The sequence below is a fragment of the Phoca vitulina genome, unplaced genomic scaffold (assembly GCF_004348235.1).
Source record: "Phoca vitulina isolate PV1807 unplaced genomic scaffold, GSC_HSeal_1.0 scaffold2, whole genome shotgun sequence".
In the NCBI taxonomy this organism is placed as follows: domain Eukaryota; kingdom Metazoa; phylum Chordata; class Mammalia; order Carnivora; family Phocidae; genus Phoca; species Phoca vitulina.
This window is the reverse complement of record NW_022589705.1, coordinates 84,557,980-84,582,216: the sequence shown is the minus strand read 5'-3', so window position 1 is coordinate 84,582,216 and position 24,237 is coordinate 84,557,980. Positions and strand designations below refer to the sequence as shown.

Below are 24,237 nucleotides of genomic sequence, written 5' to 3'. Positions count from 1 at the left end.
ATCAAACACAATGCCTAGATTTTCACCATTAGGATCTCATCTCTTTGAAGCAAGACTTGCTGTCTTTGGACTTCCCTGAGAAAACACAAAAGCCCCCTGGAAGAACAATTCTCTGAGCCCTCAGTGTGGGCAAAGCCAGCCAAACCTTCTCACCCCCATGATGAATGGGCCCACTGGGAGAGGAGAATAGATAATATGGTTGGGAGTTGGAGGAAGCATGGAAAGGGGTAGTCCAAGATAACAAGCAAAACTTTTGGCCTGGTGCCACCCATATTTCTTGTCTCATCCCCTGCTCTTACTCCCCAGCAAACCCACAGAGGAACTTCCAGCCAGGAAGAAGTACCTGCAGACCCATAAATACTCTCGGCCCTCTCCCATGACTGTGCCATGTGCGTTTTCCACTAGAGGAATGTTCCTCTTCTCCCTTCTCACCCTGTGTAATTCTTACTCATGCTTCAGCTCTCAACCTCTGAGGCCTCTCCCTAATTTAGGTTTGGGTTTCTCCCTTCTTTGAGATCCCACAGACCAGGCTTCCTCATTAAAGCAGTTATATTGCACTCTGATAGATCTCCCATCTTCACTGTAGACTGATTAAAGTCAAAACTGTCCCTATTTAGCCCGAGAACCCCAGTGCCCAGCCCAGGTCTGGCTCATGGTAAGGATTCGGTGACTAATAAAGGCACAGGCAAATAATCCTTCCTGGGGCCCTCGGTATCTGCCCTGTTGTGGGGTCAGTTTCTTCCTCCTTCCCTTCCATGTGACTTTGAGCATGTCACTTGCCTTGTTGAGCCTCATTTCATCACTCATCACCTGTAACATGAGGTCTGTACTTATACACACTGCACAAGCTTGTCATGAGGTTTAGAGGATAATATGAAGGTAAGAAAGAGAGACAGTGCCTGGTGTTGGTCACTATAGCAGGAGGAGGGCGGCTGGGTGTCTCTGGGATGGTGTAAGGGCAAGGCTGTTGGTGTGTGGGTGAAGTTTTAGAAGCGGGAAGTTGTGGAGAGCCCCAGAACCCAGGACAGTCTCCTCACTGTGGTTTCTCTATCTCTCACTTCACCCACGGGGTGATGACCTGGGCCCATGGGCCACCATCTCTCACATTCCATCCCCATTGCTCAGGTACCTCATTAGGGACACCTCCATCTCCCAACCCTAGGCTGCTGGGGAAGGGTCAGTTGCTGGTGTGAAATTCACAGTCCTTGGAGAGTTTGCATTTCCACATCTCCTGTGTTAGGGCTGGTGGGAAGGTGATGAATAAAAGATGGGAATAGGGGGAGCTCCTGTGGCTTTAAGAGAAATGTGATGAGCATTTAGAGTGGAGAGATTAGTGCAAGAGCTTCTCTCTGAATACCAAAAATGAGGGGTCCAGTATCAAATGTAAAATAAACCAGAAAGCCACCTTTCTGCTTTGATATGGTAGGAACCCAAAGGAAGGAGAAGGGGGCCTGGGGACCTTGGGTAAATGTAGAGACTCAGGTGAAGGCATCTGGAACCATCAGGAGAAAAGTTCAAGAGGAGGCATGGCCAAGGTGACCCAAGGGCTGAGAACAGGGCAGTGAGGGTAGAGGAGTCCAGGTGCAGCCCCCTCCTTCCCAATGCTGACATTATTTTTGGATGCTGAATGTAATTACCACCACCCCCAACACAAACATATACTCCTATGAAAGAGACCGTGAAGAAAAGGCTGTCTGTGTGGCATGTAATGGGAGCCTACGTGGGTAGCTTACTGTTATTAATAATAATGAATCACTATTTACTGCACTTTTTTCATATACCAGACACAGTGACAAGTGCTCTCCATGCATTACACTTTCCAGTCCTCACAACAACTTTATGAGAGTGTTACCATTACTATCCCCTTTTCATTAGTAAGGAAACTGAGGCATTGAGAGGTTATGTAACATGCTCCATGTTACACAGCTGATGAGTGGTGGATCAGGATTTGAACGCATGTCAGCCTGACTCCCTGGGGAGCACTAATGGTGGGGTATGCTGAAGGCAGTGGTTAAGGATGTCAGCTTTGTCCTGAGCTCAGGAATGACCCAGCAGTTCACACCTGTATCTGTCTTCTGGACAGTTGCTCCTGGGAGAAAGCATCTGAGACCCACGGTCAAAGGGGATGAGTGATGGAGTAGTGGAATGGGGTCCATTGCTGCAGATTTGTGCTTCAATATAAGTGGATGACCACAAAGGGCTGTGTGGACATTTTTGTGCATTTGGTGACATGAGACTTTACAAAAGGGCACATGTGACATTATCTCCAAGTGTGTGTATGACTGTTGGTATATGATTGTATGTACACGTGTCTGTGAGTATGACTGTGATGGGTAAGCATATACCATGAAGGTGAGGTTGGCTGACATTACTGGATGTGTTTTTGTATGTAGAATTCAGTGACTAACATATATAAAACACACAAATGTGTGTGACTGGTGTAAGTATATTATTGTACATATGATTGTACGTGTATGTGTGAAGTGCATAAACATTTCCATGATTGTAACATGAGCCAGTGTGTGACTTAGTATATGAATGTTGTGCCTGTTTGTAGAGGCAGGTAGGAGCATGTGTGTATGTTTGTGTGTGCCAAGCCCAGATGGTCACCTCTGATTCCCTCCCTCCCCCAGTCTCTCTCCCAGTGACAGAATTGAATGTCTGTCAAGATGCTCAAAATAAGAGTCATTTTGCCTCAGTGTAAGGATCCTCAAGGCGATATTCTGGACATGGAACTTTTAACTGCAGATGCACAGCAGAGCCCCAGAGTCCTGCTTAACCCTGAGATACTCCCAGCATCCCTCCCAAGCCAGGGAGACACTTCTGGCTCTATCCTTAAGAAAGATCAAGCCTCGGGGCACCTGGGTGGCTCAGTCAGTTAAGCGTCTGCCTTCAGTTCAGGTCATGATCCCAGGGTTCTGGGATGGAGCCCCGCATCGGGCTCCCTCTTCCATGGAGCAGGGAGCCTGCTTCTCCCTCTCCCTCTGCCTGCTGTTCCCTCTGCTTGTGTGTGCTCTCTCTCTCTCTCTCTCTGTCAGATAAATAAAATCTTAAAAAAAAAAAAAGAAAGGTCCAGCCTCAGAAAGATTGTGTGTGTGTGTGTGTGTGTATCCATTCTTCTTCCCATCCTTTCACAGCTGGAGAAACTGAGGTTCAGACAAATTAAGACTCTTGCCTACAACTTCAGGTCCTAATTGCTTTCCCCCAAGGTCCCCTAATTTTCTGAGCTTTTGCTTCATAAATTCACCTCTTGTCCTGTCTGAAATGAAGACAACCAATTATTCATCCAACAATTATTCGGCTCTTCCACCCTGTGACCAGATGACACGGTCTGTCAGTCTATAACCAACTCTTCAAGGACTAGGTAGTCATCTTCCCCAGACTCCCTTGAGCCTCAAATCCAGGGGGAAAGTGGTGCAGCCGCACAATGGTGTGGAGCTGTCCTTGGTGCTGAAGCTGCACAGCCGACATCTGCCTCCAAGGCCTGATCTGGGGTCACCTCTGGACTTTGGGAGGACCTGATGCTGAATTATTGGAAGCACAGAGTCATGGTCAGGGGAGGTGATTTTCCTGCCATGCACCATGCTGGCCTGCCATGTCTAAAGCCTTGCCTCTTTTCTTGCCTAACCCCTCCTCATGGAGCTTCTCAAAGGTGGGGTATGGCTGATGCAGCCAAGGTCCTGGTTCATTGATATTTGCTGGACTGAGCTGAAGGAAAATAAAACAGGCCCTTGAGCGTGTCCATGAGAGTATACCATGGTGGAGGTGATCTGGGAGTCATAGCAAGCGGAGCGTCACCAATCATTGTCTTCAGATCCTGGAGGGACTGTTCTGGGAAAGAGACTCGGGCTAGCTCTTCCTGGGACCACACACTGGAGACTTCAGGAAGAGAAGAGCTTCCCAAAAGTGAGAAAGACAAAACACTCAGTTTTTCTAGGGTCTTCATGACAACAGACCTGCCCTTAGGCACAATGGTTACCATTTATTGAACACCTATCACTTGCTTGCCACAATGCAGGGGCATATATATCATAGCTTCATGTTACAGATAAGGAAACTGAGGCCCAGAGAGGGGAGGTGACTTGTTCATGGTCCCGTGCCTGGCAAATAATTGGGCTGAAATGATACCCAGGCATGTGATTCCATGTGCTGTTAACCTGACCAATCCAGAAGGTGTAGAATTCCTACCTTCTCCCTCATGTCTCTCCACAGCCTTCTCTCAGCTCCCTCCCCTCCTCCTCCCCTTGGGTTGAGTTTTAAGGAAGAAATAAATTAAAAATGGATGAGGCACCCAGCCCAGAGTGTGGGGCCTGATCCGATTAACACTGATGTTTCTTTCATGAGGGACGGGACAGTGTTTCTCACCCGCAGCAACCCAGGGCAGTGGAGGAACCTGCCTGCAAGTCACCAAGGCCTCCCGCTCTGCAGGTTCTCCGACCCGCCCTGCCCCACCATCTGTCATCACCCTCCCCACCTCCTGTGCTCCCCACGGCCCAGCCACAGCTCTCAGAAGCTCCACCGACCTCCAGCTGCCCCTCTCAGACAGCCTGGGGCAGGGAAACAAGCCCAGACTTTGGGCCAGACCAGAGTCTAGATCCTGGCTCTGCCTCTTTCCCTGAGACCTTAGAGAAGCCACATAAACTTTGGCTTCTCCTCCAGTAAACTGAGGAAGATGCCCGCCTCACAGAGCCACTGTGAGGTGAGTTCATACATCCAGGGCTTGCAACATAGTTTATTTTCTTTTGGTTAACGCTCAACAAATGGTCATTGTTGTTACTGCTGCTGCTGGAGTGGTGGTAGTAGTAACGCTGCTGCTGCCACTACTACTAATACTAGTAGTAATCCTGCCACTGGTAGTAGTACTAGTACTAATGCTGCCGCTGCTACTAGTACTAATGCTGCCGCTGCTACTAGTACTAATGCTGCCGCTGCTAGTAGTACTAGTAGTAACGCTGCCGCTGCTACTAGTACTAATGCTGCCGCTGGTAGTAGTACTAGTAGTAACGCTGCCGCTGCTGGTAGTACCAGTAGTAATGCTGCTGCTGGTGGTAGTACCAGTAGTAACACTGCCGCTGCTACTAGTACTAACGCTGCCACTGGTAGTAGTACTAGTAGTAACGCTGCTGCTGCTGGTAGTACCAGTAGTAATGCTGCTGCTGCTGGTAGTACCAGTAGTAACACTGCCGCTGCTACTAGTACTAATGCTGCCGCTGCTGGTAGTACCAGTAGTAATGCTGCCGCTGCTGGTAGTACTAGTAGTAATCCTGCCACTGCTGGTAGTACTTGTAGTAATGCTACCGCTGCTAGTATTACTCGTAGTAATCCTGCCACTGCTGGTAGTACCAGTAGTAATGCTGCTGCTGGTGGTAGTACCAGTAGTAACGGTGCCGCTGCTACTAGTACTAATGCTGCCGCTGCTGGTAGCACTAGTAGTAATGCTGCCGCTGCTGGTAGTACCAGTAGTAATGCTGCCACTGCTATACTGCACTACTATCACTGTGTTGATAAACAGAAGTATTTCCCAGCCTGAGTGTTAATGATCAAAACAAGACATGGGTGAAAACCAAGATGGTTGGAGTTGAGGCCCACTCATGGAGGAGCAGGGCATGCCTCAGGGAAGCCCCCAGTTTCTCTCCACCAACCATGTCACCAGGGGTGGGGGGGGGACAAGCAACAGAGATTCTGCTGGACCAGACCCCGTTTATTGGGAATTTGCCTGGCCTGACTTTGCAGCTAACTGACACAGGTGGGAGTCCCTCAGATGGAGGCCAAAGGCATCTCGATCCCTGGAAAAGCTGGTGCTGGATGATGGGGCTGGCATCTGAGGACTAGTAGTTTTCCTATGGTGAATCCCAGGGTCCGACAGACTCACCGCGCAGCCACAAGGCCACTGACCAACCACAGGGGAGCAGGGAAACACATGGGCTTCCTGTGGGCAGCCTGGCTCCCAGAAGGAAAGATCCCATCACCCTCATGCTGAGAGCGCTGGGCCTGAGCACTGCCCCTCTCTGAGCCCCTGTTGGCTCCTCTGTGAGATGGGGACAACAGAACCTTCCACAGAGAGCCGTGGCTGGGGTTACAGGGTGCAAATGAGGCAGAGGAGCAGCAGGGCTGAGGCTGCCTCCAAGGCTTCCTGTCCCCCGTGCTCTCAGGGCTAGGACCTTTCACTGGGTCTGAACCCCCCACAGACACCTGGGTGCAGGTGACCCACAGAGGGCTCCAGGAGCTGCCCCCAGCCCCCAACCATGGAGCAGCCCTCAGCAGCAGCTCTGAGCCTCCCTGCATTGCGTGCAAGACAGTGCATGTGGCTGTGAGGAGGAGAAGGCAGGGAAGCAGCCAGGAAGCCTGGGGCCCAGGGGAGCACCCCGCACGCCAGTCTCCCTCACGCAAGGGGCTTGACACACAATGGGAAGGCGTCCACCAGGCCTCCTCTTCAAGCTCCCCCCTTCCCCCTAAACACACCTAGGGATGCGCAGAGACCCCAGCCTCTGCCCCAACTCCAGTCTCTGTTCCCCTCCATCCATCTGTCCATCTATCCTCTGAAAGGGTAGACTGGCTGCCTACCTCTCCTTTGATCTGCTTCTGGACTATCACTATGCCTGTCTGTCTGCCTGTGATTCTGTCAGTCTCTCTGTCGGTTGGAAGGCTCCTTGTGGGTCAGACTGGCTGTCAGTCTGTATTTCTGTGGGTCTTCCTCTCTTTTCCCATTAAGTCTGACTGTCCTCCCAATGGACAGACTGGCCTCCCGTTTCTCAGTCTACCTGCTGTCTGTCATCACAACAGTCTGTCAATCTGTCTGTTAACTATCCTTTTACTGGTCAGCCTGGCTGTCCATCTGTCTTTGAGTTTGTGTGTTTTCCTCTGTCTCCCTGGCAGTCAGTCTGTCCTGCCTTCCTATCTGTCTGCCTGTCTATCCACCTTGTTATTGCCCATCCCCACTTCTCTCCATGTGTGGAGCTGGGTTCACTCTTCACCAAAAGCCACCTCGCTTGGCCCTGACTCAGGGCTGGCTGCCCCCAGTGAGGCAGAGCAGGCAGCCAGTGAGCCAGGAACCCCCTCCAGCCCTCCAGACCCAGCTCAGCCCCCAGCCTCCGCGGCACAGCTTCTCCCTTCACTCAGCCCTACCCTCCTCTCTCCAGCCCTCGAGTCTTACAGAAAGATTTACTGAAAGGTATTTGGGGAAGACTAGGTTCAAATTAATGGTGAAAATAAGGTTTTATGATTCCATTTCAGCTTTATTCCTCTACTGATTTTCTCCATTACCACTGAGCATCAATTGTGAATGGCTGTTCTCTGCAGTATTTATGGTAATGCAGGTTAATGCCTGAGTTCGAGGAGCTCAATTAGCAAATTCATGGACAAGGGGGTCTGTTCGCGCTTCTCTTGTGAGCCCGATGATTAGCCACAGGGAGATGCTGGGTTTCATGTCCGCCCACAAAACGTCAGCCACTGTTCTCCCAGGTGTGGCGTGCCTCGTTCAGAGCTGGTGTTCAGGGAGCAAGGGAGCTCCCTCGTTCAGAGCTGGTGTTCAGGGAGCCCTCCTCGTTCAGAGCTGGTGTTCAGGGAGCAAGGGGAGCAAGGGTCTGTACCCATCAGAGTCCTTGGCACAGAGTAGGACCTCAGTATTTGTTTGGCCCTCAGTCTCGAGCACATGGCAGTCATCTCTAAACATTAAATCAATTAATCACTTTGTCCTCAGTCCCAGGCACAGAGCCTGAAACAAATGAGGTGCTTGATATTTGCTAAAGAATTGATACATTCCTGATCTCCTGTGCCTAACGTGGGGCTGCCACATGGTAAATGCTGGATGAGTGTCTGTTGACAGACCAACTGATTGATAACGAATGAATGAATGAATGAATGAATGTCACTGGTCTTTTCCAGTAGCATGGCCTTCTGGATCCCCAGAATCCCATCCTGAGGGTGACTAGAAGAAATAAGATTTCAAGGAGGGGTCCCAGCATGGAGGGTCTAGGGCTGGAGGAGACGTGTGGAGCTCCTGCTCCCACCCTAGGGCCAGACTTGAGAAAGTGGAACATCTGCTTCCAGGTTCATGGCTTCAGGGTTTCCTGGGCTGGAGCATCCAGGCTGAGTAGAAGAGTCACAGGTGACATCTTCTGATATTTGCCCAGCCCTGATTCTCAGGGTGGGGAAGCTGCACAGAGAGGAAACTGGTCTCCCTAGTGCCCTCCCAAGACTGTTTTGATGGAGACTCATCTCTCGGTAATGCAAGGCTGGGTGATTAATCTCATTTTGCAAATGTGGAAACTAAAGCTCAGAGAGGGGAAGTGCTTCTTCTGAAGTCACACAGCAAGTTAGTGGCTGAGTCGGAATTTGAACACAGGGGTTCTGTGTTCTTTCCTCTGCTCCCTGCTGCTCCCCAGCCCCATCCCTGAGCCTCTGATCTCCCACACCCTCTCCCACTAGCATGTCAACTCCATGAGGGCAGGGATCTTTTCTGTGTTCACTGATGTCTTGCTAGTCCCTGGGACTGGGCAGGCAAATTACAGAATTTGCAATAAAGCCTCATTGAATAATGTGTGAATGAAGAGCCCCATGCCCACCTGTGAGAGCAAGAGCATAACAACCTCCTTAGCACCTCCCACTCATGATGTTCCTACTGTATGTGTCAGGGGCTGGCGGTTCTCCAGTCTTCCGACAGTCCTGTGGAGACCGAGTGAGTACTGTCCTCATTTTCAGCCAAAGAGCCTGAGTTGAGAGAGGTGACTTGGCTTGCCCCAGGTCGCATGGCTAGGGAGTGGTAGAGTCAGGATCAAGATTCCAACCCAGTTCATTCTGTATCTGAACCCTGTGCCCATACCCACTGGCCACCTGCCCTCTGCACCCCTGGCTTGAAGCTAAGCCCACCCAGCTGCCCACCCACCAGCTCCAGTTAAGCCTAGCCCCTGGAATGATGGCTCCCCAGCCCCAGGCAACCTTCAGGGTGGCCTCCTGGGGCTGGAGCCACAGCCGTGACAGGGAGACCAAGAAAGACCAGGCCCAGGGGGAGCGAGGCTAGGCCCTGGGCCGCTCCCTGCCCACTCCACCTGCCAGGGGTCTCATCAGTGCCAGCAGAGGCCTCTCCATGAGACAAGGTTGACATTTCCTACACAGCCTGCCACGGGCTGCCTGTGTCTCCCAGGAAGGGGCTCTGGTGGGAGGGGGTGTGGCGTGAAAGGCAGGCATGACAGCCAGACCCCGGAGACTGGCCCAGTGTGCCCTCTTTCTCCAAGTGCTTGACGAAGAAAGCAGATAAAGCTCCAGCCCCACGCTAAAGGCTCGCCAGAGTAGCTGTCGGCACTTAGGGCTCATGCGTTCCAGGCCCTGCACTGAGCACTTCACGTGCATCCTCTCCTTTGCCCTCACAGCTACACATAAAGGAGGCCTAAGGAATAGCCCCATTTTATAGTTAGGGAAACTGAGACTCAGAGATGTGAAATCGATTGCCTAAGTTCACACAAACAGAGCAGCCGATGCAAGACCAAGTTCTGTTTGACCCCAAGCTCTCACCCTTAAATTCCACTTTCAAGAGCCTCAGTTGAAAAATGTAAGCCACATAAACTTGGCCCCTGGTTTCAGGAAACCTCCTCCGGCAGCTTAATGAGGCTGGGGAGTTAAAAGACACAGAGTCAATTCTGCTTCTACCATGGACTCCCCCGCTGTGTGAGCTTGGGCAAGCCACTTAACCCCTCTGATCTCCAGCTGTGACATCCTCAAAATGGAGATTTGTGCACCCATGTCTAAGGGATCATCCTGCTCACTGGATCCCCAGAGGCCCCTCCACCTGCCTCTCTGATTTCCTAGGCTCAGGAAGGCTTTCATATGGAGAAGGAGGAGGGGGCCTGTGGCAATGAGTCTCAGGGAAAACAAACAGCACGGTCTGTGAGAAGGTCCCCAAATGTGGAGTGGGACAGAACCAGTCAAACCCTCATTAGGGATCTGACGACCAGAGAGAAGTGACTTGCCCAAGGTCACACAGCACATTAACATCCAGGAAAGGATTCTCAGGCCAGCACCTTCCCCCATGCAGCTGCCACGGCAGTAAAAATGTTCAAAGAAATTTAAAAGCTTTACCTTTGGCCCTTCGTTTTTTTCTTTTTAAAAATCTTTATTCCTTTTTCTTTGAAGAGAATAAAACATTGGGGTTCTTGAAAACTCTTTTTTTCCCCATCCTTTTAAACAAAAAATAAGCAAAATCAGTCTAGAAGACCCTGAGACAGAGATGGCATGTGGGCTTCCTCTGCCCGCCTCCTCCCCCCCCCCCCACCGAGACCCGGCGGCTGTCTCCCGGAGTCCCTGGCGGCTGGCACCATCGTGGAAAGGCCCGGCGGGGGTACTTTCTGGACCAGCTGCTGCATAAGCAGCTAGCAACTTCAAACAGACTGGAAAATCAGGCGCCACTTCAAAGGCTCAATGACAGGCGGCATCGGAGGTAGGAGCATGGAGGTGGCCTCCCCTGACGACCAGCTATGAAGGGGAGGCACTGAGAAACAGCCAACAGAAGGACAGGCACCACCTTTCCCCACCAGCGAGGAAGCTCTTACAATATTTGTCAACCCCTGAGTTCCAGGGGGTGGATGGGCCCGCCTGGGCGTGGGGGCAGGAGACCAGAGCACAGGCCCAGGGTCTGGGACAAGGGGACCTGACCCCTCCCAGAGCCAGGCTTCACCTGCAGAGCTGCGGGTGTTGGGCAGAGGGTGGGCGCCTGGGAGCCCAGCACAGCCCTGCCTGGCTGAGATGGAGGAGCATGAGAGGCCCGGCGCACTCACCAAGCCCCCCACCGCATCTGCCAGGCCGCGAGCTGGCCACAGCAAACCTTGAGGCCCCGCGGTTCCTCTCTCACTTTGCGGATGAAAGGATGGGGCGCTAGAAAGGATGGGGTGTGTGCACAGGTGCGTGCACAGGGGTGTGCGTGTGCATGCATGTATGTGCGCGTGTGTGGGCGTGCATGCTCCCACACACAGGTCTTTAGCACCACGTCTTTCGTATCACACCTTGCTAGTATTCCCCGATTGCTCACCCCACCTCAGGGCCCCTCTCACCCTCACTTCCCTCTCTCCTCCCTCCCCCTCTTCAGAAACAACCCAGGTTCCAGACCCAGCCCATCACTCCCAGGCCCTGTGACCTCGGACAAGGGACGTCATCTCTCCAAGCCTCAGCTTCCTGTCTGTGAAATGGGACACATGGCTGCACCTTCAAAGAGTGGTAGAGATAAGTAAAGCTCGAGCTGGCCGCCACAAGCCCCTGGCATCCACAGGCCCTTCCTCTCAACCTTCCGACCGCCAACCTCTTCTCTCCTCCTTCTAAGCCCTCTCTGTGCCTCTGTTTCCCCATCTGTAAAACAGGGATGACACTACCTATCTCCAAGCCTCGTGGGAAAGAGTAGGAAAGATACATGGCGGCAGGGCCTGTGGTTTCATCACGTGCTGGCTGCCTTCCTCGTCATCCTCATGTCTTAACATTGGCACATAAAAGTGAGTTGTTGTTACTGAATGGAAGGGGGCATTTGTGTGTGTGTGTGTGTCTGTGTGTCTGTGTGCACGTGCAAGCGGCTTATTACATAGGTATACATCCATGAAACCACCACTCAAAAATGTAGAGCATTCCCAGAATCCCAAAATGTTTTCTCCCAGCCCACACCTCCCCCTACCACCAGAGCTAACCACTTTTCTGGATACAGCCCAAGTTTTAGTCTAGAAAATCTACTGGGTTAGACTGCACGCAGGAGACTGGATGGGACAGGCAAAGGTGAAGTGGGGTGAGGGGCTGGGGGGCACCAGGGCACAGGTACCCGGGCAGGGATAGAGCAGAGATTGCATTCGAGGTGGGGTGGTAGGAAAATGCTGGCTGTCAGAGAAGGCCCCTGAGCCTGGGGTCTCAGGGGACCCCTTCTCCAGGAGCCTCCTGCTGCCTGAGGGAGAGACAGGAAGCGTGCATGGTGGCTTGCGGTCACGTGCATCTGGGGACTCTGGGCTGGGCTGGCCCAGCAGAGCCAGAAACGTGGGCAGCTGCTGCCCCTGGGCCTTTGATGTGACAGAGATGGAGACACACACACGCCCGACAATTAATTAATTGTGACTTTCACCGTGCAGGGGCCGCTTCCTATTGATCTCTGCCGATCTGGAGTGAGAGAGACAATTAGGAGGGAGCACGGTGGCGGCAGCTAATTACCCACAGAATGAAAACCGTGCCTTCCAATTTATTAAACTTTTATCACAAAAATAACTGAGCCGCCCCCTCCTGCTGAGAAGCAAAGGGGGGTGCTCTGGAGGGGCACCCTCAGTTAGCCTTTCCCAGATGTTGCAAGTGCTAGGAGGTCCGAACCGCCTCCTTGCAGCAGAAGACCCTGCACACGTGAGCTCTGGGAAACAGCCGGGAGAGGGGGGCCGCCACGTCACCGAAACCAGCCCCGGGGGCTGCAGCCCGTGTTCGGAGCAAAATCAGGCGGCAGGCCCGATGAAATCAGGCAGAGGCCTTCAAGGAATCCGTAGGCTTAGATGAGGCCTGGGAATGTCCAAGTCAAGCTGCAAAGGCTCCCGGCGCCCACCCGGCCCCCCCGTCAGGTGCCAGAGGCTGCCTGGTGTGCAAGTAGGGCCAAGGGGTCCTGCAGCCCCCGGTTCAAACCTCAGCCAGGCCTCCTAGGATTTTTGCTGCCTACCACTATTCAGTGTCTGCCCTGGACAGACTGCCACTCCCATTTTGCAGATGTAGAAACAAAGCTCAGAGGCAAAGTGCTCACACCAGCCCATACAGCAGCCTGTGCTAAAGCCCCAGGGGAAGCTCCGCTCTCCTAGTCTTTCAGCAGGTGGTCTGGGGCAAGGGACACCGTCTCCCAGAGCCCCCACTTCCTCATCTGTAGACTGGGAAGGACTATGCAGAGAAGTTGTGACAGATATTAGAAAACGAAGCAAACGAAACCCTGCCTGTCCTGCTGCAGGGCTAACTGCCGCTGCCCTCTGCAACAGGGAAACTGAGCCTGAGACGGCATCACTGGCTCTAGGAGCCCCCCCAGGCTGCACAGGGGACAGGGGACTGCCAGCCAGCGCGCTTTCTGCTCCAGAGACGTCTCTAAGTTCAGACCTGGCTCTGCATCTTGCTGACGTCTATGGGGGACGCTGAGCGAGTTACCCACTGGCAGGACCCTGATGCCCTTAGATGTGCCCAGCTTTGGGACGCTGCTGATGAGCGTCCTCCCACGGAGCCAGCCCACAGCCCCACGAGGCAGGCAGGATAGTGCCTGCTAGAGACGAAGATGCCAACACCCCGGGGAGGCGGGGAGGAGGCCGAGGCAGCATGAACGAGCCCGGGGGGAGCACCCGGCCTCTAGGCTCTCAAGCCGGGCCCTCTCTCAGTGTAGCTGGTACCCCGGCCTGGCTCTCGGGAATGGCAGACCCCACGGCCCAGGCTGGCCCCAGAGGCCAACACACAAGCTCTGCTTCCTCTCCGCCCCACCGGGTCAGGCCAGCCTCTGGAAAGCCCCCTGCAGCCCTGGTTCCTGTGGGAGCTGGTGAGAACGAAGCCGAGGTGCTTATCCCGCCAGCCCCTTCCCCACCAGCGTGTCCCAGCAACTGCCTGGAGCCATGGGGCTGCAGAAATCGAGCAGGGGATCCCCAGAGAGGGCTGCTCAGAAGCCCCTGTCACAGGGGAGGCCATGGCTGAGCCAGGGGTCACTTGCCCTGCTTCCCCCGTGCCTGCACCCCAAGCCCCCCAGTAATGCCCATGACAGCCTTGCAGTGAGGGCAATGGGAAACGTGTTCTTCGTGTTGCGGAGGAGACAGGGAGACTCCCGGGGGCAAAGCAGGTCTCTCAAGGCAACCCGGGCACCTGCTGACTTTGAACACGAGCTCCTTCTGCAGGCTCAGCCCTCCCATTAATTCGGCCACAGTTCCCTGAGCAAGCACTATATATTTCTTGAATAAAAAATATCTGGTGTTTCCTAAGCACTTGCTAGATGCTTGGCACTGTTCTAAAGACATTACCACGTTGACTTCATTCCTCCTCAGCACAGTCATGTGAGGGGGCTTCTCTTACTACCCCCAGGTTACAGATGGGGTCGCTGAGGGGCGGAGGAGTGGGGAATAAAGTAACTTGCCCCGTATCACACAGCTAGGGAGGGGCAGGGGCAGGATGTGAACACAGGCGGCTAGGCTGCTTCTCTGGCAAGTGAGTGGGGGTGAGGGAAGCGAGCGGGAGGAAAGGGTGGGGGAGGTGCACATACATGCCGCACACTGCAAGCCGGGAGAAGGTGACTCCAGCCTGCCCTGCCCTCCAGGATTCAGTCTGCTGGGGTTTCTATGCGGCTCAAGGAATTCAATGTCCGTTATGATCCTTCCTGACCCGTCATGGGGCCCAGTCACAAGGACCCTCCAATTGAGGCATTCCCCCCCCCAATAAGAGGTCTCTTACCTGGGGATCAGGGGCTATGCCGGACAGAAAGGGGAGTCTGTGTCCCCTGTCCCCCTGCCTCTGCCCTGCCCCATTTCTCCCTGGGGATGACAGAGCTAATGGGAACTTGGTTATGCCTGGGCCCCCTTTTCAATCAGGTGTTCTCATGGGCGAGCTCCTGGGGTGCAGCCAGGCCTCAGATCCCCATCAATAAAGCAAGATGAGGCCACCGGTGCTCTTACCCACAATTTCCTCCCTGCGCACCTCCCTTCAGTCTGGGGGTGGCCGGCTCCCGGGGGCCCTCCCACCTGTCCCTCCCCAGGGCTTGCTCGTTTCTAAGTCCCACTCAGAAAAGAAGTACTGGACTGATGGCTCTGCTGCTTTTTCTAGCTTGAAAAGACAGAGTGTGGCAAGACCCAGCAAGCCACATTGCTTCTAATGTGTCACACGGGTACATTAAAACCCTAAGATTCATTGGTCACTTAAGCTGGACGTATTTTGGAAGGGGATTCTCATTTTTGCTTTTCTTCAAGGGGACATTATCTCCACAATATTTAAAGGAAATTCCCAATTCTGGAAGAGAGGGTGTAGGGGAGACCAGGCACTGATAGCGTAATCAGAGACTCGAGCAGGCCAGGAGGAGAGGAACTGACTGATAGGAAGGGCATGGAGCTGACGGGACAGCAAGACGGCCAGCGCGCTGTAGGCTGGGTGGGGGTCTGGCTCCTGGATCGCTGGGAACTCTGGATCCTGGCAAAGCCCTCCGAGTGGCCCCTGAGGCCGTGGTAGCAGCGGGGTCTCATGCGAGAAGAGACCCTAGCGGATACTGGTACACCCATTTTTGTGGCAGCAGTATTCAATAGCCCAAAGGTGCAGGCAACTCAAATGTCCAAAAACGAATGAACAAATAAATAAAATGTGAAATATACACACAAAGAAATATTATTCACCTTTAAGAAGGAAGAAAATTCTGACACCTGCTACAACATGGAGGAAACGCGAGGGCTTCACGCTAAGTGAAATAAGCCAGACAAAAAAGGACAAATGGTGCATGATTCCACGTATCTGAGGTCCCTAGAGTCGTCAGATTCATAGAGACAGAAGGTGGACTAGTGGTTGCCAGGGGCTGGGGGAGGGGAAAGATGGACTTAGTGTTTAATGAGGACAGAGTTTCCGTGTGGGAGGATGGTAACCATTCTGGAGACGGACGGTAGTGATGACCACACAACACAGCGACTGTAACTAATGCCACTACACGGTACCCTTAAAAATGATTTAAATGGTAAACATTTTTTCTGTATATTTTGCCACAATAAGAAAACAGTGGGATCTCAAAGGTCAGGCATCGAAAGAGTGGGAGAGGCGGTCAAGCCAGAGGGAGTAGTGAGGCTCCAGGTCTGAGGATATAAATCCTAACCCCAGAAAGGCTCTGGTGAAAGGCACGCCCAGCATACGTTGCATGCTCAGGCACTTCTAGCTGTGTGCTTTAAGCAAGTCACTGGCCCTCTCTGAGCCTCCTTTATCTCATCTGTAAAGCAGAGATAATTCTAGTTATTTCAATTCTCTTGCAGGGTTTTTGCAAAGGCCAAACGGGGCTGTAATAACAGCTGTTTATTGAGCAACTGCTACAGCCAGGCACTGAGTAAAGCACTCTACGTGTATTAACTTGTTCGATTCTCATGACAACCCTATGAAGATGGACTTTTATTGTCCCCATTTTTACAGATGAGAAAACCAAGCCTTTAGGAGGGAAAATGCCTGCCTGGCATTATTCAGTGGAAAGTGGAAGAAGTAGGACTCAGACCTGAGTCATGAGGAGAGCCTATGAATACCTGGGAGGGAGTCACTGCTGCTGCCTCCTTCCTCCAACCCCTCCCCCTCCTCCAAGGAGTCCCCCAAGATTCCTGCCCTGGGGTGACTCTTGTCTTACCTATTGGGAGCTCCCACCTCTGGTTTCTGGGTGTCTCTGGCACCCCATGAGCTGCTCACTTTGGAAGTTATTTGCGTCTGCCTCCCCCAACAGAACGTAAGCTCTCCAAAGGTGGGTCCGGGCATTTTTCATTGTAGAATCCCGGGTGCTCAGCCTGGATGGCACAGAACTGATGGAAGCCTGGGCAGTGGTGGAGGCTCAGGCCGAGGACAGGACCCTGGACAGCTCAGGAGAGATGAGCCACCTGAAGCATCCTGTGAGGGCGTTGTCATGACAATGACAGCCCTGGAAATGGAGAGGAGGAGGGCGGTGACTAAGACTATGAGGTTGGCAATCATATCAGTGTCAGGCCCATCGGTCAGCATAAGTAAGTTACACTGTAGCGACAGCCCACACCTCAGTGGCTTAACAACACCAGGGTTTACTCATCCCTCCTATAAAGTCTGCTGTGACCCAGACGACCCTCTGGGACAGTTGTCCTCCATGAAGGCACTCAGCAAGCCCAGCCACTTAGAGCCTGGGGCTCCGCCATCACAACAGGAGGTCTCTACAATAGCAGCAGGGCAAGAGCGTGTTGGCAGATCCATTCCACTGGTGTCACTCTGCTCAGCGTCATTGCACGAACTAGTCCAGACCCCACCTAGCTGCAAGGATGGGCAGGGGAAGTGCAGCTCACCCGTGTCCCAGGTGTGCAGGAGCTCTTACTATCTCACAAGTGACAAACATTTCACGTATCACACCTAGGACGATTCCTGAGCACACACAGTCCTGGGAGAGTCAGTAGAGAAGAAACCAAGGCCTTGGACCCTGGAGTCAGATCTGGGTTCAAATCCCAGTCCCACCACCAAACAAGTGATATCCTGGCTCCACAGGTGGTGAGCTCCCCATCACAAGAAGTATACAAGTAGAACCTGGATGACCACTTTGGTCGTCATCATCATCATCATTGTACATTAATGTGTGATATCTTCCAGAAGATACCTACATTTGATTTACTTGTAAATTGTTTTATTGAGGTCAATTTTATATACAGTGAAATGCATATAACTTAAATGTACCATCTGATGAATTCTGACAAAGGGATACATCTGAGTAACTGACACTTCAGTTAGGGATATAAAATATTTCTATGACCCAGAACATGTGCTCATGCCCTCCGCCCCTGCAGCCTAAGAGTGCAATGCTGAACGCTGAGGGAAGTTGACTCAACAGAAGTAGAGGGCCAGCAGGACCTGGACAAGGGGAGGGCAGTGAGATGCCTGCCTGGGGCAGAGCAGTGTAAGCAGGTACTCACTCCCGGGGTCGATTCTGCACACGCACAACCTGAGAGTGAATGCCTCCGGAAATTTGGCTCCCAGGGAGCTTCACTGTCTTACCGTGGCCCCGGTGCAGAATTTCAGGCAAGCCAGGAGACATACGTGCCTGGGAGCAGGAGGTCATTCCTGAAGCCTTTCACATCTTATATCACAAGGCTGACCATACCCCTGAAAGGCAAACCAGGTGGTGATGAGCCCCCAAGGGGACTGGGCCTTGACCAGGTAGCACATAGCCACAGGGTTGTTATGGGCCAATCTTGATACTCCTATTTCTCCTATTTGTGGAACACCTACTAAGCACCAGACCACGTTAGGCACTTTATGTATTGTCCAGCTCTCAGTACAAGCCTAAATTGTATGTATTTTTATCCCCATCTTTCAGCGAGGAAACTGAGGCTCAGGAGTGTGCAAGTGACTTGCCCAAGTCACATAGGTGAGGACCAGTGGGCTCAGACTCAAAGCGAGTCCTCTCTGAGCTCTGAGCCTATTCCCCAACCCCACCCCCTGCAGCCTCCCCACAATGCTCCAGACACAAGGACTGCAGGTGCACTGGGGAACCCAGAAGGTGCACCCCCACTCCTATTCTGACCCCTCCAGCCCCCCTCAACCTGAGGGATGGGGTCTCGGGAGCAGGGACCACTGTTCCCAGAGCCTGTCCCTCCTCGGCAGCCAGCGCTTGAGGCTCTGGCGGCCTTTCCCAGCAGCCCAGAGAGGTTGGTTTGCATACTACGGGTGTCATTTGCATACTACTTAGGAAAAGCCTTCGCTTTTCCCACCTGCAGCAAACTCCAGGCTGATTAGTTCTCCCCACACTGGAGAGTTAATTACTCTCCCGAGTAGACCGGGTGTTTATTTGTAATCAGCAGAGGGCTGGAAGAGGGGAGGAAACAGGGCAGAAGCAGCTGTCGTTAGCCTGGATTCTGGAGCAGCTCTGCAGGTGGAAAGATGAGTGTGAGCTGGACCACTCCAGACCCTCACTCAGTCCCGGCTCTGTGTTGGGGCTTGCCATGTGACCCTGGGTGTGCCCTGGCTCAGGGAAAGGAGGATGGATGATTGCTGATTGGACCTGAGCTCAGGGGGGTGTGGGACAATTGCCCCCAGTGAGCAGCTGGTGGGACAGAGACCGGGCTCAGAACATCACAATGAAGAAATGCCCAGAACCCAGGAGCCTGGGAAGGGAAGGGACTGGGACAGGACCTTCCAGGACCACCCAAGGGTGGGGCTGCTGGGTGGAGTCCTGGCCCCAGAGACTGGAGAGTGGACCGGCTCTGCTGTGTGACACCAGGAACCCACTGCCCTCTCTGAGCCTTGGTCTTCCCATCAGGGGGGCTAACAGCCTGGCCAGGAATCATGTGAGCCATGCAGGGCTGTGAAAAACGTAAATCTCTACTCAAAGGTAAGACATATTTCTGGATTCCCAGGTTGGAAATGGTCTCAGCCTCAGGGGAGATTAGTGACCTTCCCTCCCTCCTCCTCCCACCCAACATATCAGGACTTGCCCCCCTCTCCTACACCATCGAGGCGTTTCTAGACCCTTCTGCCCCTGGTCTCTACTTGTAAGATGCAGAATGGTCATGTCCAAAGGGCCAGGGTGGCCCAAACAATGTGTCAAGGTTGGAAAGATTCTCAGTTGCTGTCAGAGCTCCAGAAAGGTGCTGAGCTGCCTCCCGCGTGAGATCCCCCAGAGCACCTATGATAAACCCAGCAGGCAGGGGTTCTAAAGCAGTAGAGAGGGGAGCAGCTGGGGCAGTGGTGTCCCAGTGACTCTGACCCAAGGGAACCATTGCTTTGGTTCAACTCCTCCCTCTTTTTCACAGATGGAGAGACTGAGGCCCAGAAAGGTGATTTGTTTGACCACACCCAGCAGAGCTGGAAATAGAACACAAGTCCCCTGCTTCCAGCTCACTGGGGACTCTTCTGATGAAAGTCTGGGGCAGGGAGAGATCCCCCAGAGGACAGCCTGTGATGGCAATGATGTAGGGGTCATGGTGGGGAAACCTGGCTGGGGTCCTTGGCTCACCCACAAGAGCAATAACTGGGACCCTAGGTGGGGACAAAGGCCCATATTCACCCGGGAGGCAGAGAGGAGCCATCCCTTCAGTCCACCCTTCCATCCCAAGTTAGGCTTCCTAGTGACTCAGGGACATGTGGGACAACCGCTATCGGGCTGTGTGACCTCTGTAGGTTGCCAGAGAAAATAGAGGACAAATAATTTTTTTAATACAAGTATATCCCATGCATACTGATGTTTATCTGAATTCAAATTTAACTGGACATCCTATATTTTTATTTGTTAAATCTGGCAACCCTAGACCCATGAGCAAGTCACTTCACCTCTCTGAACCCCAATTTCTTTACCTTTGAAAATGAATAAAAATTCTACCCTATGAGGATACCGTGTAAATTAAATGGGATGATATATGTAAAATGCCCAACCCAGGGGAGATCGCCTTCACAGGGCCCATAGCCCTTTCATGCTCCTCTCCCTTTCAGAGTCCCTGTTTTAGACCCCCCCACCCCCACACCGCCAGTGGACCACCTTCAGAAAAGTTTTCAATATGATAGAAATACCTCTACCACCGACTGGCTGTGTGACCTTATGAGAATCACCCTCTCTGAGCCTTGGTTGTCTTGTATTAAGCACTGGTAGCAAGCCTAGTGGTTGGGCTTACTAAGGAGTGATGGTTAACATCTTGCAAATGCACCAAGACACAGCTCCAATTTTAAAACACCCCAAGACAGCAGTGCTTACTCCATGGAAAGAATGGGTAACTGGAATTTCAGGCCAAGTGAGGGGCAGATCAGGGAGATCATTTCTGCATGGTGGCGGCGGCGGGGCGGGCGGGGGGGCGTGTTTCCCTTGCATCTGTGTGAGCTCCTTGGAAGTGGGCATCATTCTGACCTTCAAGGTGTCACGTTTCCCAGCTATGGTGTCCCGATAGCCCTCAGAACCCACGGCAGGGCCACCCCAAATCAGAGGCAATCTGTCCTTGCACTCTCCCACCACCTGTTCAGTTTGTGTCCTTAATTCTGTTAATACTCTTAATCTTTTTACATCTCACCCACCTGCATGCTTGGCAGCTTCCATTAGCGCCTTTCCCGCTAGATCTGCCTGTTGGGAACTTCTCCTGGGGCTCCACCTGACCCCTGGAAGGAAGGAAAGAAGGTGTGGCTGCTTCCCTCTGGGTGTCCGGGATGCCGGGCTTCAGCAGGCCCCAGCAGTTACAGGGGGCTTGTTTTCTTCCTATTTTTCTTCACCTTCCCCCAGTGAAATTGCTTTTGCTTTCTTTTGTTTTCCTTTTACATTTTCTTTCCCAAACTTCTCAACTAGAACTGTACCCAGGTGCCCTGACTGGCAGGTAGGGGAAAGAGGAGAAGACAGGACATTTGCTAAGTGCCTACCTGGCACCAGGGACAAGTCACACAGATCCGAAGCCTCGTCACAGTTGGAAGGGTCAGTTGTCACCCCCAAACAGAAGTTCTCTCATGCAAGAGCACACAGCAAACGGAAGGCGGATGCTGAATTTGAACCCATGCTGCCTCTCATCTCCCCAACAAATTATTTGTTGTTTACAATCCCCTCCATTTTTCATAAAACAATCCCCTAAAGCGCTTTTATCTGCCGAGAGAGGCAAAGAATAAAGACTGTGAGCTGAAGACATGTGGCAGGCTCTGACAGCTCCCTCCCCAATTCCCAACCCACCCTGCCAACCTTGCCAACAAGAACCCTGATCTTATTGGGTGGTGAAGAAGGCCCAAGAGGCGGGGAAGGATTTAGCCCCAAAGAAGAAAGACCTGTGATTAAGACAATCTCCATAATAAAGAGCAAGGGGGAGTGGAATGGGAAGGGGGGAGAAGGAGAAAAAGAGGTTCAGGCGGAGGGTCCAGGAGGTTTGTGGGTTTTTTTGAGGGGGGGTGTTGAAGAGAGCGATGCGTGGCAGTGGATGGGGGGGACGGGGTATGGGTGTGAACTCTGTGCCTCCTTCATGGCGTGCAAACAGCACAGCAGAGAACTGAGTGCATGGGGGCTGCAGAGGCAGAGGGGGGCTTGTAGGAGAACGTTCTTAGCAGCTCAACTCATCATGACCAAAAATACCCACCAATGGGGAAGGGCGTGATGAGGTGTGATATATGCACTTACACTACTCAGCTATAAGAAACGGACAGACACACATATGGAGGGGGGTGAGATCGAGCCCCGCTGGGCCTGGAGGCTGCTTAAGATTCTCTCTCTCCTTCTCCCTCTGCCTTTCTTTCTCTCTCTCATAAAAGAAAAAGATTTCTGCATTTTACTGTATGTAAATTATACTTCAATTTTTTTGATTAAAAAAAGAAATACAAGAACTTCAGAGCCATGTTCTATAACAGTTGACAATCTGCGTTTTGCCTAATAAGACTCAGAGAGACAAAGAGTTACAAATCCCAATTTCAATAAGGTAGGGGATGCTGCCATCACCCTAGACCCTCAAGAAGCCTATTTCTGGAGTGAGCATGGACAGGGAGAGCTGAATGGACCTGTCTTCCCCAAGTCTGCCTCTCATCCCATGAGCCCCTCATGGTCTAAACATCTCAGCAGTGCATGATCCCAGTCTTTCAAGATTCCGTTCTTGTTTTGGAGGGTGAGGGGGATATCCATTAGCCAATTGCTACCCTACTGAAGAAAGAGAACTCTGTTCTAACGTCAAAGCCAAAACTGATAGTGCAGAACTATAGCGAAGTGATAATATGGTCTCCAACATGGCGCTTTCCTAATATTCTTTTTTTTCCCAGTGGTAATACTGGCCATTTACAATTTTTGCCTAATATGCTGATTTTTGGAACCCAACCCTTGGGTGAGATGTGACTCCACCATAAAGAATGTGAGTGATTTAAAAATTGTTTTTTGGTTATTGCTTAGACTCCTAACTACACCTGGGCCTCACGGATCATGACTCTACAAGAATTACAGGGCCTCTCATCCCCCCACCTCCCCCACCTCCCGCACTCCTCCCACCCTCCCCACCTCCCCCAACCCCACTTCTCTCCTCCAGGATCCAAGCTCTGGAGGAAAATGAAGAACACCATCCATCCCTTCTGACTGAAGGTATCTCTGATGTGACATTCACAGGGCTATCGGTGACCCATTTACTTTCACACTGATACGTTCATTACTATCGATGGCTTTTATTTCTTTGGAAGCGTTTATACTCTTGCAACAGCCTGATAAGTAAAATCATCCAATACTTGGAAATAAGGCAAATAGATAACCGGTGTCCTTTCAAAGTCAAATTAAAACATTGTCTAACAAGCCCTTCTAAGGGTCATTTGACACTCTAGGGGTATGTCACTTTGCTTGACTTATTATTTGCTATTGATCAGGGCCCAGGCTCTGTAAAGATCGCTGTTAGCTGGTAGAAAACTGATAAGTTACAAATTATTTTTGTCTGGTAGAGAAATCATGCAAATGATAATAAAGAAGATAACCCCCAACATTATGATTTTATTGCCCTATAAACATTCACCAGTTTTGCATCTAACTTAGCAACCTTATGAATATTCCAGAATTCTAGTTTTTGGGTTATTGTTGTTTTTGTCTTTACTAAATCTCTCTCCTCTCTCTCTATATAGGTACATATAAGTGTTTTCTTCTCGTATCCTTCGTTGAACTAGCTTTGTCATCCTGCTGGTTCCTTCATTAATAAGCTACACACAAAAAATTCACATGTGCTTACTATATATTTCTATAAGAATGGTGTAGTCACAATTTTGAAAACTATACTTTGAAAAGCTTTTCATAGTATTTGGTTTTTCCTCATGCTGACTCTCCCACTTTTCTTTGTGAACTTGGGCAAGTATTGCTGTCTCTGGTCTTTAGTTTCCTCATCTGTGAAATGGGAGCCATCAGGCTGGCCCTTTTGGCTCCAACACGTGATATTTCTAACCCCTCTTGCAGGGACGCAAGACTGACATGCTGCAGTCAGAGAAGATGGGTGCTGGGAGGGGTGTTACCGGGGGCAAACTTACTGCCTCCCACCACTCCCTCACCTTGAGAGATGGGGGTGAGGCTCGGACTGGTTAGGTAACTTGCCCAAGGTCACACAGATATTATTAATAATGATGACTTATTTTAATGTGGTGTTTGACAGTATCAGCTTCTCCGTAGGATCCCTTAGTAGCCCAATGAGGAGGCTGTATCATCCCCATTTTACAGATAAAGAAACTGAGGTCCAGAGAAATGATGTGGCTTGCCCGAGGTTACACAGTGATTTACATGTGGGCACAGCCTGTGAGATTCCTGCTCTCCTAACCTCCTGAATCCCTGGGAGCAAGAGAGGGGCTGATAGGAGTTGCTCTGGGCCCCCACTCTTATCCACGGAACCCCCATTTGTATCTGACAGATACATATTGGGTGCCACACAGGATTGCAAATGAAAAAGGAGTCCCAGAAGCTTGAAAACCCTGGCCCTAGACCATCTTCATCTGCCCATGTCAATAGCCTTCAGTTTTCCCCTCCTCCTCTTCCCTTGGAGGTGGGGGTGGGGGGATGGTCATGGGAAGAAACAGAAAGACTGAACATATCAGTCTCCAGCCTGGGGAGACAGAGTAGCTAAATCTAAAGTGTGCTCA

General features: G+C 51.8%; 1 protein-coding gene across 1 annotated transcript; it reads right to left on the bottom strand.

Annotated features, from left to right (window-relative positions):
* Positions 1–4,753: 4,753 nt before the first annotated feature.
* LOC116638958 (uncharacterized protein DDB_G0271670-like) lies at positions 4,754–20,719 on the bottom strand. Its single transcript, XM_032415115.1, has 2 exons — positions 20,698–20,719; positions 4,754–5,526 (listed from the first exon to the last, which is right to left on the bottom strand). The coding sequence occupies exons 1-2, from the start codon at positions 20,717–20,719 to the stop codon at positions 4,754–4,756; spliced, it is 795 nt and encodes a 264-aa protein (XP_032271006.1).
* Positions 20,720–24,237: the final 3,518 nt, after the last annotated feature.